At 35.9% G+C, this 15,945-nt stretch overlaps 1 protein-coding gene across 4 annotated transcripts in view; it reads left to right on the top strand.

Annotated features, from left to right (window-relative positions):
* Positions 1-46: 46 nt before the first annotated feature.
* abcc8b (ATP-binding cassette, sub-family C (CFTR/MRP), member 8b) overlaps positions 47-15,945 on the top strand; it is a 30,791-nt gene continuing 14,892 nt past the window's right edge. The window contains exons 1-22 of one of the 4 annotated variants that reach the window (XM_046863957.1): positions 47-145; positions 933-1,092; positions 2,818-2,959; positions 3,164-3,285; positions 4,764-4,930; positions 5,762-6,004; positions 6,740-6,928; positions 7,352-7,516; positions 8,160-8,315; positions 9,139-9,273; positions 10,267-10,429; positions 10,817-10,857; positions 10,960-11,111; positions 11,449-11,557; positions 11,657-11,791; positions 11,879-11,951; positions 12,212-12,317; positions 12,490-12,522; positions 13,837-13,875; positions 13,980-14,078; positions 15,303-15,387; positions 15,461-15,541. In XM_046863957.1, coding sequence (XP_046719913.1) covers positions 125-145; positions 933-1,092; positions 2,818-2,959; positions 3,164-3,285; positions 4,764-4,930; positions 5,762-6,004; positions 6,740-6,928; positions 7,352-7,516; positions 8,160-8,315; positions 9,139-9,273; positions 10,267-10,429; positions 10,817-10,857; positions 10,960-11,111; positions 11,449-11,557; positions 11,657-11,791; positions 11,879-11,951; positions 12,212-12,317; positions 12,490-12,522; positions 13,837-13,875; positions 13,980-14,078; positions 15,303-15,387; positions 15,461-15,541 — 2,616 coding nt within the window. In that variant the 5' untranslated portion in view covers positions 47-124. Of the gene's footprint in view, positions 146-932; positions 1,093-2,817; positions 2,960-3,163; positions 3,286-4,763; positions 4,931-5,761; positions 6,005-6,739; positions 6,929-7,351; positions 7,517-8,159; positions 8,316-9,138; positions 9,274-10,266; positions 10,430-10,816; positions 11,112-11,448; positions 11,558-11,656; positions 11,792-11,878; positions 11,952-12,211; positions 12,318-12,489; positions 12,523-13,836; positions 13,876-13,979; positions 14,079-15,302; positions 15,388-15,439; positions 15,542-15,945 lie in introns of all 4 variants that reach the window. The other 3 variants (XM_046863956.1, XM_046863954.1, XM_046863953.1) reach the window with 3 other exon arrangements.

Here is a 15,945-nt window from a genome sequence, read left to right as displayed (position 1 = left end):
GTTGAGGTGCTGTATAATACCGGGGATTAGGTGCACCATCGGTGCAGGAGGTGTTGGATAGATTTCAGAAAGCAGTGGAGTTTTGGGAAGCGCAGGAAGCACTGCTGCTTTGCTGCTCTCCAACATGATGCACGGATACAGAGCGGTGAGTTTGCTTTCCTCATCAATCCTTTCCTTTCTTTATTTTTTTTTAAGTAATTACATTTGAAACATAGCAAAATAAATCACACAGTAGCCTGATGCTGTATCAGCTTTTCCTCACATACTAACTAATACTCTTGTTAAATCTAAAAAACTTGTATTTGGTTCAAACATTATGTTAGAAGAAACAGATCACATTCAAACAAACATGAAAACATCTATCTATATGGGTTAATGCTCCATTCGGACTGTTCAGAAAGACAATAATTATATAATTATTTTACATTAATGTACGTTTAGTATTATTGTACTAGTAGTTTGCATCAATGTACATTTACTATGTTATAATTTTAGTTTAAACCTCTACACAGGAACCTCTATGGTAGATACTCTTCATTAAGGTAGTAATTGTAGTCAGTAATCGTTTATTTAACATGTGACAGTAAGATTTCCATCATGAGAAAAACTTTAGGCTTGAGGAGTTTATGCTTTGCGGTTTCTCGGTAAGAGATACTGCTGTTATCTTGGAGGAATACAAAACTTTGAGACGTGCCACTATAAAAAGTTAATCCTTATTCTTAAAAAAAAAAAATGCATGCTTCATTTCCACAAAAAACTGCAGGATGGCATTCAAAATATTTTAATCTATACAAGAAAGATAATGTAGTCTTCACAGTTTCCACACACTGCCTGCTAAATGACGTCTATTACATTTTTGTTAACTAATTATACTATTGCTTGGCTTTATCCTCTATTTTGCCTCTCTTGTCTTGTTTTTCTTTTCATCACAGACTCCATTCTCCAACAGCACCCTGTCTTTTTGTGGTACTGATAACTCATCTGCCTATAAGGTGGACAACGGGCTTCTCAATAACGGCTGTTTCCTGGATGCTCTGGGGCTTGTGCCACATGTCTTCCTCCTTTTTAGCACATTCCCCATCCTCTTCATAGGTTAGTGGGTTTATCCTGAAAACAACAGGTCACTACGATTGAGTAAAATTACAACTTTGTGTAGAGATAATTTAAAGATTGGATAGTATGGTGCTTTATGGGATTCATGGTTTGATTCTGAGCCCCAAATAATAATAATAATAATAATAATAATAATAATAATAATAATAATTATTATTATTATTATTATTATTATTATTGCATCAAGGATCGGCCCTGAGCCCTTTCCTGTTTGCAGTGGTGATGGACAGGTTGACGGACGAGGTCAGACAGGAGTCTCCCTGGACCATGATGTTTGCAGATGATATTGTGATTTGTGGTGAGAGTAGAGAGCAGGTTGAGAAGAGCCTGGAGAGGTGGAGATATGCGCTGGAGAGAAGGGGAATGAAAGTCAGTAGGAGTAAGACAGAGTACATGTGTGTGAATGAGAGGGAGGGCAGTGGAGTGATGCAGTTGCAGGAGAAGAGGTGGAGAAGGTGGAGGAGTTCAGGTACCTGGGGTCAACAGTGCAAAGTAATGGAGAGTGTGTTAGAGAAGTAAAGAAAAGAGTGCAGGCAGGGTGGAGTGGGTGGAGAAAAGTGGCAGGAGTGATTTGTGATAGAAGGGTATCTGCAAGAATGAAAGGGAAAGTTTATAGGACTGTGGTGAGACCTGCGATGTTGTATGGATTAGAGACAGTGGCATTGAGTAAAAGACAGGAGGTGGAGCTGGAGGTAGCAGAGCTGAAGATGTTAAGGTTTTGGTTGGGAGTGACAAGGATGGACAAGATTAGAAATGAGTTTATTAGAGGGACAGCACATGTAGCATGTTTTGGTGACAAGGTGAGGGAGGCGAGATTGAGATGGTTTGGACATGTGCAGAGAAGGGACATGAATTATATTGGTAGAAGAATGCTGAAGATGGAGCCACCAGGTAGGAGGAAAAGAGGAAGGCCAAGGAGGAGGTTCATGGATGTGGTGAGGGAAGACATGCAGGTAGTTGGTGTGAAAGAGGCAGATGCAGAGGACAGGGTGGTATGGAGACGGATGATCCGCTGTGGCGACCCCTAATGGGAGCAGCCGAAAGAAGAAGAGGAAGAAGAAGAAGATTATTATTATTATTATTATTACATCTAGAGGAAGTTCATTCCACCATCTCGGTGCCAGAACAAAGAAAAGCCTTGAAGTATACTGACCTCTCATTCTGAGATATTATTATTATTATTATTATTATTATTATTATTATTATTATTATTATTATTATTATTATTATTATTATTACCAGGCAGTTTTGTATTAGTTCTGTATGATTATAACTGTATATATTAGAGAACATATTGCATATCGTAGTGTATCTTTATGAATATTTGTATAAAATCTGTATATACATCATGTATTATCTTGGTACTGTTGTACATTCAATGCACATATCTTATATATTAAACACTTATATATGATATTCTGCATCTATTGTTTCTTACATGCTGTTTGTATATCTATTTGAAATATTTATTCATAGATGTATACATAGATTGAGAATATTCTTATATATTCTTATACATTTATGGCATTTGGCAGATGCCCTTATACAGAGCAACTTATATTTATCTTAATTATACAATTGAGCTTGTTCTTGTTCAACAGCTTCTGCACATTTTTCTATCAAATGGAAAGGTTTTAAAAAGAATGCTGAATTAGTTTTCATTCTGTCATTAAGAGGCATGCTTAAAAATTGTTTCTGATGTAGGTTGGGGCAGCCAGAGCTCTAAGGTTCACATCCATCACAGCACATGGCTGCACTTCCCTGGACATAACATGCGCTGGTCACTCACAGCTGCTCTGTTGTTTGTGCTGGTGTGTGAGGTCGCTGAGGGGATTGTCTCAGATGGGTGAGCGTTTGTTATGTAATCCAGTACATCTGAATAGAGTTCTAGATTATTATTAGTTTTTAAAGGATTAGTATCTATGGACCACAATTAATAGTCAATAGCATTAAATTTTAGAATGAATATGGACTATTACTAATTAAATTATTTGTAAAAAGAATATGTACAATAACCCCACTATGATAACACAAACCATTATGTCTACAGGTTTAACCAGTCACGCCATATCTATCTTTATATGCCTCCTGGACTGGGCATTCTGGCAGCTATAACCTCCATTGTCTACTATCACAACATAGAGACATCCAATTTTCCCAAGCTTCTATTAGGTATGTATTAAACAGTACCATAGAACGTACTATGCTCACTACTGCAGGATTATGCTAACAGTCTACAATACATTTCCCATCAGCCACTGCAGCCTCACATGCTATGTCACATGATCTTTGCACCTGATTCACATTCACACATTGATTAGCATTTCTACAGTATATAACCTCACCTTACACTTTTTTTGTAACTTGTTTGTCTGTTCACAGTTGCCTTTTATGGCTTTAGATGTTTTCGTTTCTTCATGTTCCATGTTTTTGTTTATCTACAATTTCATCTATCTCTTCTTGCTTTGCAGCAACAATACTAAAATAATCAAACCGGCAAATTACTGCTCACATGTAAGGAAAAGGAAAAAAGGCGTAAAAAGTGTTATCGACTTCATGTTCTTTTAAATACTTCATTATACAACTATGTTGTTGTCATTGCGGTTCAATTGCCCCTTCAGTTATCCTTAGTAAATGCCTGGTCAGGGTCACAATGTTTTAAATAAGACCACTAGCAAAAATCACACCACTACGGCCACATGCGTTGTGGCATGTTAGAGTCAGGAGTTTCTTCCATCATTTATTACTCTTTAAAAAAACTGCTTTTTGTTAAACTGACACCAAACTGTATGTTGGTGCTAAGTACTGTAGATACCATAAAGCGGCAATCAGAACAAGATTGTAAAAGCGTGTGCACCCTGATTGGTGATTTTGCTGTGTGCTTGACTGTCAGGTTTTTATTCACCAATTAATTAAAAGGAACAACTGATTTTATAAAATAAAGTAAAAAAAATTATGATAATTTGAAATGTAGTGAAGTTAAAGTAAAAGTCTCCCCAAATGGAAATACTTCAGTAAAGAACCGATACGCGAAAAAGTTACTGAAGTACAGTTACTTTGTAACCACCACTTATCAAATATAAATTACAGGTGGTCGTCAACTTAGGACCACGATTGGGACTGACAGTCGTAACACGATTTGGTCGTAAGTAGAGTAGGCTATATGTACAGTACTGTGAAATTATGCCGGAAATTATGCACGATGCGTTCAGCGATTGTGGTCGTAAAGTCAAACGGTCGTAAGTCGCATATGTCGTAAGTCGACGACTGTCTGTAGATCAAAAATAAACAGCCCTATTGATTTCAATCGCTAGCTAAGTAATGTACAGTTAAGGTCTGAGGAACTCTCACACTATGCTGAAGATGAATACTTCTGATTAAGGCCACTCCAACTGTGAGTCTGGGAGAGTATTTCAACTGTAAGCAACCATGTATTGTTATTTAATAGCATTTAGGCTATAGGCCACTAATAGCCTAAAGGCAACCCACATTTTTGTGTCTAATGCTGGAACAAAAGTGTTCATGTGAGATCATTATAGCAAAACCCTCACACTGAGAAGAATGTTGTGCTCATTAGTAAATTATTTTTCATTATTTGGAAAATCTCTAATTATTTGATCAGTTTTTTTTCTGTTTCCGTTTATTTGAAGCTCTGCTCATCTACTGGATTTTGGCTTTTGTCACCAAAACGGTAAAGTTCACTAAGTACGATGAACACGGAATAAGCCTGGGGCAGCTGCGCTTCTGTATCACAGGTCTGCTGGCTTTAATCTATGGCCTGCTGTTGACCGTGGAGATCAACGTCATACTGCGCAGGGTAAGAGAAGACTAGGAAATATATATGTGGGAGGGGGATGTACAAAAGAATTGCATGTCAATGACCCCTTTTAGATGAATTATCATAAGCTTCTCTTCAAATTAAATAGCAGGGACACTTACTAATAAAGTCTATATTTATCCTCTCTCTCTCTCTCTCTCTCTCTCTCTCTCTCTCTCAATTTCTCTTTATCTCTACATTCTATCTATTTTATAAGTTAATCCACAGAATCCAAGTCCTCTCTATCTATGCAGGATTAAGAAAAGAAAGTAATTATGCTAGCTGTGTAATATCTTTAAATCACATGCCATTGCAGCACAGAATTAACTCGGACTGTTTGTTCCTGAAATCCCAATGTTTCAAAACCCAACATCTGTCCATCTGCCCATCTTTCCCTCTTTCGGGGGTGGGGATGAATAATAAACCCACCACTTTCAGCCAGCTGTAAGCTGTTTATCAGGGTAAGGTCATGGTATTGCAATCTTGCTATAACCTTTGCAGTGAGGACAGACCACGTTTGTACTACAGAATAAATTATTTAAAAAAGAAAAAAAAAAAAAAAAAAACAGTTGACACTTTTTTATGCAATGTAGAGTAATTGATTAGAAAAAATGCTTTTTTAAAATGATTTTCTAATAATTTGAGTGAGAAAGACTTTGGGCAAATTGTGGGATTTGTCTCTCCAATGTACAATTGCAAATAAATATTCAAGGATTTTCGTTAAACTCTCAAAAACATCCCAGTTAGTAAATTTGACAGCCTTGAGGGGCGTCTGAATGTGTGTGGTGCAGTGCTAAGAGAGTAGCACTAAACAAAGGTTTTGTTTTCCAGCGCTACATATTCTTCCCACACCCGACTGAGGTGAAGCCTCCTAAAGACCTGCAGGACCTCGGTGTGCGTTTCCTTCAACCTTTCGTCAACCTGTTGTCCAAGAGCACGTATTGGTGGATGAACACATTCATCACATCGGCACACAAACGACCCATCCACTTGAAAACCATCGGCAAGCTGCCCATTGCTATGAGAGCACTTACTAACTACCAGAAGCTACAAAAGGCCTTCTGTGTACAGAAGGTACACATGGACAAGAAAACATATAGTTATATTAGTTTTTTTTTTTTCAATTAATGGCCTTGGTGGTTGCGGATACAAAATTTGAAAAGGAAAACTGGGAAACAAGACCATAAAGGGAAAAAAGAATCATGATTTGTATATGAGATTATTTGTGCCTTTATTTCACCATTGTCAAATTCATAGGCGAATACTTAGAAAATAGTCCAAAAGTCCATAACAGTCCAAAAATTAGAACCGTATGCAAGTTAATATATGCACTAGTTACACTGAAATGCCTCTATTTTGCATGTTTTACTCATTTAAAAATATACCTTTATTATATGCATTTTATGTGCATTTATTGATTCAACAAGTTCTTTCACTCCAACTCATGTAAACCATATCTGCTCGAAGCTCGCTTCAAAACATATTCCATACGATCGTGTGCCTCCAAGTTTGTGGTAACAGTTTGGGGAAGAACGACATCTGGCTGGGAAAGTCAGGTGTCCCAATACTTTCGTCAATTTAGTGTAACTCCTACGACATATAGTTCCAGATCATGACATATTTTATTTTTTGTTAATTTTTATCTGTTAATACTGGACATGAAAGAAAGCATCATTACACTTTTCAGACAAAAAAAAACATTTTTTTTTCTGTCTGAAAAGTGTAATGTTAGGATTAAAAAAATATAGATTTTTTATAAAATTTCTTCTAATTGTGTGTGTTTTCACATGGCATGTGTGTATGGTGTAGGAGCGAGGCATGAGCCCTGATCGAGGCCCACGGTTGATTCGGGACGCTCTGAGACAGGCATTTGGAGGTCCTCTGCTACTCAGCATTACTCATCGTTTCCTTGCCGACTTGCTGGGCTTCACAGGGCCGCTGTGCATCTCTGGCATCGTCCATCACATCAGCCGTGAAAATCACACCATCATGCCACCGGTATCTACATAAAAAAAAGACAGAAATGTAGTTTCATAAGGAAAATGCTATGATACAAATATTCAAAATAACATATATTTCCTAGCCCTTGTCTCTTTTATCCACCGTATATTACAGTAATCCCCCGTTTTTTGCAGTGGTTACGTTCCAAAACTGTAAAACATAAAAACGCGTTAATTTTATTTTATGTATACAGTACTGTACTGTATTAACATTTGACTTCATTTTATAATAAAAAATTATAATTTTATTAATACATTTAATTATAATTTATTATATTTTCAACACAAAACTCCATAAAAACAATTGAAACCATGGTAAAGCGGGGGATTACTGTAATATGTTAGTGGTATATTTTGAACTGGTTGTTCTAGAGAAAAAATTGTGTGAGCTTAAAAATTTGCTGCTGTGTGTGTGTTACAGGTCAGGCTGCTAGGCATCCACTTCATCTCCTCTCAAGCATTTTTAGCAAATGCATATGTTTTGGCAGTGCTGCTTTTCCTCGCTCTGCTCCTTCAGAGAACATTTCACCAGGCTTCTTACTACACTGCCATAGAGACCGGCATAAAAATCAGGGGAGCATTACAGGTTCATATATGAGCTATTCAAATATACACTTTTTTCTGTGCATAAGATTTTTTAGGTTGGTCATTTTTATTGCACAATGTTTTTATTTCAAAAAAATTTTTTTTTTAAATATAATGAATACATTGTTCATTATGAAGTCATTTATTTAAATATTTTATTTATTAGGTATTAACTTACTCAAGTGTAAGTTTTTATTGATATAGATTTTTACATTTTGTATATATATATATATATATATATATATATATATATATATATATATATATATGTGCACTAAATACATGAAAACCCTTCTTTTGTGTAATGATATTTATAGATTTTGTTTTATTTTCTATCAGTTTTTTAAAAAGTGCACTTTCAGTGCAAATTCTATTCACTTTCACTAATGAAAGGTTTTATAAAAGTAAGTCGCATTCATTTTTTTTGCACAAAGTTTGTCCAAATACTTATGAATGGAAAATGTATTGTGGGTCAAAAACTGTATAACTTTGGAATCCGTTCCATATTCAATCAGCAGGTTTTTTTATGTTTGCATGGCATTTCATTTTGGATTGTAATGTAACATTTTTCCTAAACCTGCCAAATTCATGACATTATGAGAGCTATTCCATTGTGGTATGTGTACTTTTATCCATGTTTGCAGTGTAAGATCTACAATAAGATCATGCGCCTGAGTACTTCCAACATGTCCATGAGGGACATGACGGCCTCTCAGATCTGTAATCTGGTGGCCAGAGACACAGAACAGCTCATGTGGTTCTTCTTTTTGTGTCCCAACCTGTGTGCCATGCCAGTGCAGGTGAGAGCCATGCAGTAATAAATGTAAATCATCAGTATCCTAGACTGCTAAAATGTTATACTTTCCAGTAAATGATTTCATGACTGTAGAGTTATAATATATGGGCAAAAGTATTAGGACACCTGACTTTTCCAGGCATATATGGTTCTTCAAATTTCTATTACAAAATTAGAAGCAGGCCTTTGTATGCTTTAGCATTGAAAATTTTCTTTACTTCAAACGGTAGACCCAAACCTGTTCCAGCACAACAATGCATTTGCACACAAAGCCAGCTCAGATATGGTTTGCATGGGTTGGACTGGAAGATCTTGAGTGGCCTGCTATAGAGCTCTGACCTCAACCTTGCATTCCTTTCGAGATGAATTGGAATGCTGACTGCACCCCAGACTTCCTCAACCTACTGTACGTCGGTACCTGACTGTACTACCACCCTTGTGGCTGAATAAGCACACATCTCTACAAGCACATTCCAAAATCTAGTGGAACATCTTCCCAGAAGAGTCAGGTGTCCTTAAACATTTATCGATATATCTTATATAATTCTATGTGCATAAAACTTCATATCAAGTAAAACATTATACAGTGACTGTATACTATACTATTCAAATATACAGCATCAAAACAATTAAATAAATACAAACAGGATATTCAGACAGTATTCATATTCTATTGTTGTATTTATGCATTCAGTGTACTAAGATCACTTTTGTATCACCAGCTGATAGTTTCCTGCTTTTGAACAAAATTTGTGACTGGTTTAAATTAGCTGCAAGATGCTAAAGAGGGTTAAGTACATTTGATTTTGTGCTATTTTTCTTAACAGATCATTATTGGTGTGATTCTGTTGTACTACTTTCTGGGGATCAGTGCTCTGATCGGAGCTTCTGTGATAGCCGTTCTCGCCCCGCTGCAGTACTTTGTGGCCACGCAGCTTTCACGAACGCAGAAAAGCACACTGGTGAGCATCAGACGAATGGTTTTTTTTTACTTTACCATGGTTTGCTAGAACAAGAGCTTGTCTAAAGTTTTTTACTCTTCTCTGCACAAATACGTTCACAACCATGACTGGACATCAAGCATCTTCTAGTAAAGTTGGTGAAGGTCATGACGCACTAAAGACTTCTACCAGTTTTCTATTTTTTTTTATTCATAAATAACCATGTGTATTCACAGCACACTTGATTTACATTCATTAATAGACAAAAACTGGTCACTGAGTGGAAATGACAAAATGCTCACTAAGATCAAACATTTTTGCGATTTTTCAATGGAATTGCTGCTTAGCCACTGCTTGTCATAATTGTAGTATATGTAATTTTGTTTATTTTAATTTATGTTTTGATTGCTTTTATTAGTGTCCTTATAATAATAATAATGAAGTGTCACAAAATTTTGAACAAATTATTTAATTGGGTATGCAAGTTTCATATACGCTACTAAACTCATAAGATCTTTTTACTGAACTCATTTTACTAACCAAATTTTTTATTTAATTTAATTAATAAATTTTGAACGAATGCTACATTTTTGGTAAAAAATTCTCTTTAGGAGAATTTGTTGGTATCCAGCTTTATAAATGATCCCTAGTGTTTAATTTTTTGTATTTTCTCACCCTTTGGGCAAATGCAAGTGTTTTCATAAGATAATATTTGTGCCAGTTACATTTTTGTTGCACACATTTGTTTAAAGTACAGAGAAGTTAGATATAAAGGTAAAAATGTAACTAATTGTAGAAATACACACTCACACACACATTTTTAATATTATAGCATGTTTAACAACATACTTTTAAACAAAGCAGCTTTAGAGAAATTCACATGTAAATGTAGATCCCCAATAAGCAAGCCAGAGGTGAAAATGTCTAGTAACAAAACACACTGGAAACAACATATAGCTGAAAAATTGAGAGATTTCAGACTAATCCAGACTGTGTGATCTGAATATGTTGCAGGAGTACTCCAGTGAGAGACTGAAGAAGACTAATGAGATGTTGAGGGGCATTAAGCTGTTGAAATTATATGCCTGGGAGCACATCTTTGGATCCAGTGTGGAGGAGACGAGAAAGAAAGAGATGACCAGCCTCCGAACCTTCGCCCTGTATACGTCTCTCTCCAGTAGGCCTACCTGTTAATTCATATGAATTCACAATGGAGTCATTTTTTAGACAAAAAAAAATAAATAAAGTGTCAAATTGTTTAAAGGGTTTCTAAGGATATAATAATCATATACTCATATATATATATATATATATATATATATATATATATATATATATATATATATATATATTTTTTTTTTTTTATTATAACATGGAATTTAGACCCCATAAATCTTAATCAAAGCTGCGGAATCTCTGCTATTATTCAGTGAAAAGAAAAGAAACATTGCTATTAAAATTGTTTAGAGGAAAGGAAATCTTTTTCAATTGCAATTCATTTTCAAGCCAACAGGGGGCCCTTTAAATGCAATGTCTTTACCTATACACCTTTCTCTCCTTCCAGTTTTCATTAATGCAGCCATTCCAATCGTAGCAGTTCTCACAGTGAGTTTTTCCAAACCTCACATCTCTCTTGACTTACAACTTCCCAATTTGTCACTTCTCGTCGAATTTATCAATTGCTTGTATTTTGCATTGTCTTCTCAGACATTTGTAGTGCATGCCTATGTACACAGCTCTACAGACACTGCTCTCTCTCCAGCTGTGGCTTTTGCCTCTCTCTCTCTTTTCCACATCTTGGTCACACCCCTCTTCCTGCTTTCCAGTGTACTACACTCAACTGTTAAGGCGCTTGTAAGGTGATTAACCATCTCTGGATCATCATGGGAGCATTCAGTATACACCTTGGCCAAGTGCCATATATATGTTGAATTTATTTGTATATCTATAGAATATATTATGCTTACAACATTATAATTTTTATGTCTGTAAGTGCTTATGGTGGTGTATTACTTCGGGTACTTCACTTAATAGCAGACTTGACCTTTTTTTTATACAAAATTACAAAGCTACAGCGTCAAAAATCACTTTATACTTAAGAAAGAATCACTTTCAAGAATATCAGTTCATATAAAATGATATGGAATAATCCAGAACAAGACAAGTGCTATTTATCTTCATATTTATCTGTTCCAGTGTGCAGAAGCTTAGCGAATTCCTTGCTAGCGAAGAGATTGAACTAGATCATGAACCTAAAACCCCGACACCAACTGATACAAACAACCATAGTAATATAAAGTCAGTTGTGAGTACATTTTTCCATTGTTTTAAATTTTGATGTGAACGTTCACATATGAAGGCAAACATCAGAACAGGACTATGGGTGCTGTTTGTTGTTTTCCAGTACATGCTGCAGCTCCAGGCCTCAAAGCTGGTTCACCGGAAGAACAAGGGCAAACAAGACAAGAACAGTAACATAACACAGCAGGATCCAAACCTTAACATGTCTACTCTAAAGGAGGAAAATATCTGTCTTAAGGTATAAATAATTTCCAGGGCATTTCCAGTTAGGGCTGTTGGTTGTACTCGAAATAATGTTGAATAATGACTTTACTATCTAACATAGATTGTGAATGGTTACTTCATGTGGACTCAAGGCTGTCCTACTCTCACCAACATTGACGTTAAGGTTCCCTTTGGTAAGTTGGTATTATTTACTTGAACCTACAGCTCCGATACAGTGTCCCTGGTTTACCCCTAGATGTTCCTTGTTGTGTACACTGGGTGTACAACTAATAGACCTACAACAATATCTATAGTGTAGTTCTTTCTTACTTCCAGTGTTTTCATGACTTTGGTGCACCACAACCCAGAATAAAACACTTACGGAGATTGTGTGTGTGTGTGTGTGTGTGTGTGTGTGTGTGTGTGTGTGTGTGTGTGTGTGTGTGTGTTATAGGTGCGTTAACCATGATTGTAGGACAAGTTGGATGTGGAAAATCCTCCCTACTGTTAGCTGCTCTTGGAGAAATGCAGAAGATCTCAGGCAGTGTCACATGGAACAAGTAAAACAATAATTACACATCAACCAGTGCTTTGCTTTGTTTTTTAAGACTTTTTAATTATTTATAGATTATATATATATACAATCTCATAAATGTATATACAGTATATATGTATATAATAAGAAGTCTAAAAATATAAATATATGATATATTGTGTATCTATACCCAACAGATTCCCAGATCAGGAAGAGGAAGAAAGTAATAGGTACTGGATTTCACGTATGAGTTCAACCTTAAACTGTTTTAAAATAAATAAATAATTGAATAAATAATTAGACAATAATAATAATAATTATAATAATAATAATAATAGTAAAAATAATAATAAAAATAATAATAATAATAATAATAATAATAATAATAACATTACAAATTAATTGTGTTTTGCTAATAAATATTGTCTGTCAAAAGACCTTGTTTTTTACTTACTTAACTGTTTCTGTAAATCTACTTTAATTGTATTATTTTTTTTTATAATTACCTAATTTACCTAATAACCTAATTTATCCCTAATCCCTAAACTCTAATTTACCCCTACCCCTGTCTTACCCAAACACTTACTCCTAAACCCAACTTTAACCCTGATCCTCAAACCCTTAACTTTATTTCCAACTCTAGCCAAACCATCTAACTCTTGACCCTAACCCTAATAATACTAAATCATACATTTAAATCAGGGGTTTTCAACCGGTGGTCCGCGGCCCCTGGTGGTCCGCGGCGGCATTGCATGTAGTCCGTGACAGCCTACATAATTTCACTATTAAAATCACTTTTTTTCCATAATTTATTTTTCCAAACATTTCCAGAATATTTGCACATTAGTGGGAAAACTGAATTTAATGAAAATATCTAAAATATTCAAACTGACACAGGATTAACTGACAGTGTTTGGCAGTATGTTTTAGTGAACAATACAATACTTTTTTTTAAACCATGGCACTTTGCATCTACAAACTTAAATTATGTGGGACAGCACCATTGGGTTTTCTCCATTTATGTCATTCAATACAGTGTGCTTATAATAAGTTCTGGATAAGTTGCCAGACAGAATTTCAAGAGCTTACAGTAAAAGCATTGAGGTGTCTTTTACCCTTTCCAACTACAAACCTTTGTGAGAGCAGTTTTTCCACACTGGCATATCTAAAGAAGAAGTACAGGGCAAGGCTAGAACCAGAGAATGATATGAGGCTGTCACTATGTAACACTATATCACCACGAATAGACAGACTATGTGGAAGTCACAGCGCCCAGAAATCCCACTAACAGGTAAGGAGTACACCCCAACCCCCAAACACACACACACACACACACACACACACACACACACACACACACACACAATAGTGGGCCGCGGATTACTTGTTAGTCAGAATGGTGGTCCCTGGCACAGAACCAGTTGAAAACCCCTGATTTAAATAATCTTTATTATTTATTATCGATCTGTTTACTGAAAAAAATACTTTGGCAACTAATAAATTTGGCTATAATTTAATTAACTTAATTAATGATTTGTCTGCAGGTTGCTCGTCAATCATGTCGCTGGCCCGAAAGGACCTGAGTACGTAATAAACTGTATATACGCTCAGTGCAAGCAAATTATTGATTTAATTTAAGTACACTTACATTTCTATTCCCACATGACACGTTTTCTTTGATTTGTAGAAAAAGAGGTTCGGTGGCCTACGCTTCTCAGAGGCCATGGCTTCTCAATGCCACAGTGGAGGAGAACATCTTGTTCAACACGGCTCCTAACAGGAAAAGGTAAAGAGCAGTACAGCCCTGTTCGAGCAGTTACCAGTGTTCTTCGTGTTTTCTTCTCTTTATGGTTAGTCATGTGAAAAGCCAAGCCTGCTGATAAATAGAATTGTGCTCTGTGCTTCATTGGAGCGAGCACAGTTCTCTGCACAAACACAATACCTCATTCTGCCGGGGTTTTCATCTCAACCCTGGAAACAAATTGGAATGCCATTGTCTACTTCACAAATTGCTTTTGGGAAATGAGAAAAGAAAGCATGAACTAGCAAGATGTTTACATGCTAGTCACCCTGCAGTGATAATGGTAATGCCAGATATTAAATTACATTTCATAACAATGTTATTTGCTAGTAATGGTCAGTTGTTTTGTCTGCTCCTTTTTCTTTCCAGATTTTATTTAGAATTGTCTAAATATAAGTATAAACATTACGTCTGAGGTTAACACCAGCAACAGACACTTGAGCGGAGCAAAAATAAAGTAAAAGTGTGTTTTCTACCTGATTAGCCCACAGTTGTGATATCCCTCCATCTGGAAGCCAATTTCTTACAGAATAATTTTACCTTTTCCAATGTAGCCCTGTTCGCACTCAGTGTAAAATGTTTTTGCGGTGTAATTGTAGAAAAAGATATTCTTCATTTCACATGAAATTTTCTAACAAATTTACAGAAAATAATGATGCAAATTGTAGCTATGTAAACTGTCTTTCTCTGGTTTGGGAATAATGTGATTCATAAGAGAAAATATAGGTGGATGCAATATATATTAAATATGAAGAATATGAAGCAGTACAGAAGTGAAAATATAGTCTGTACATTTTTCTTGCCTACGCACGTGAAACTAATGCTGTTTGAATAGAGCTTTAAAGCCCCTAAGCAAGATGGAGGACCTGTCATATTAAATCCCCTACGATTCTTCCCTCCTTCCTTCCTTCAAGTGCCTTAAGGTCCAGCAAAATTATTTAGAAGTGCGCTGAAGCTTATATAAATTTTGCTGCAGGCAAAAAGTGACAATTTGATGCACCAATTGCATTCGATTGCTCCATTTTGAAGAATGTTCAAACTGCTTCGTGGAATGGAGATGGTGGTATTAGTGAACGAATAAACTAATGGTAGAATTAATTAATTCTATGTTGAAGACAGTAGAGAAAATATTATAATAAATTAACAATGTCTATAAAGGTATAGAGATGGAGTCAGCATTAAAATTGAAAAATATTGTTTTTCATTCAGGTACGCAGAAGTGATTGAGGCATGCCAGCTCCAACCTGATATCGACACACTTCCCCAAGGAGACCAAACCGTGGTTGGAGAGAGGGTAGGTGTTTGTATGTGTTTAGATGTATATTTATGTGTGTGTGTTTGTTCAGGTTTCTCTGTCACTTTCTCAGGGCATCATTCTGTCTGGAGGACAAAGGCAGCGCATCAGTGTAGCCAGAGCTCTTTATCAGCAAACTAGGGTGGTGTTCCTGGTGAGTGAAGAGCATTTACAAAATGACACACAGAAAAAGGTTTTTTTTGGTCGCTCTTTAGAACACATAGGGAAGTGGCAACTCACTCATTGTGATGTAGGACTTGGGAGTTCAAATCCCAACACCGTCACTGCTGGCTCTTGAACAAGGCCCTTAACTCTCGTCTGCTCAGTGTATGAATGGAATCATTGTGAATTGGAATAAACACACTCTGAATAAGAGTGTTTGCCAAATCTAAATGTAAAATGTGTATGTCCAGCTTACAAGAAACCCACAAGAAATGTCATTTAAGCAATAAAGAAGCATTAAGGCAACATACTCATGTACAGCAATACATATCAATCATGTTAATGACCCCATTTTTAAGCCCAAGCCATGTTTATTAACAAATAAACATATTGTTT

Source organism: Silurus meridionalis, chromosome 13 (assembly GCF_014805685.1).
Source record: "Silurus meridionalis isolate SWU-2019-XX chromosome 13, ASM1480568v1, whole genome shotgun sequence".
Lineage (NCBI taxonomy): Eukaryota > Metazoa > Chordata > Actinopteri > Siluriformes > Siluridae > Silurus > Silurus meridionalis.
The sequence above is the reverse complement of the archived record's forward strand: the minus strand, read 5'-3'. Positions and strand labels throughout refer to the sequence as shown.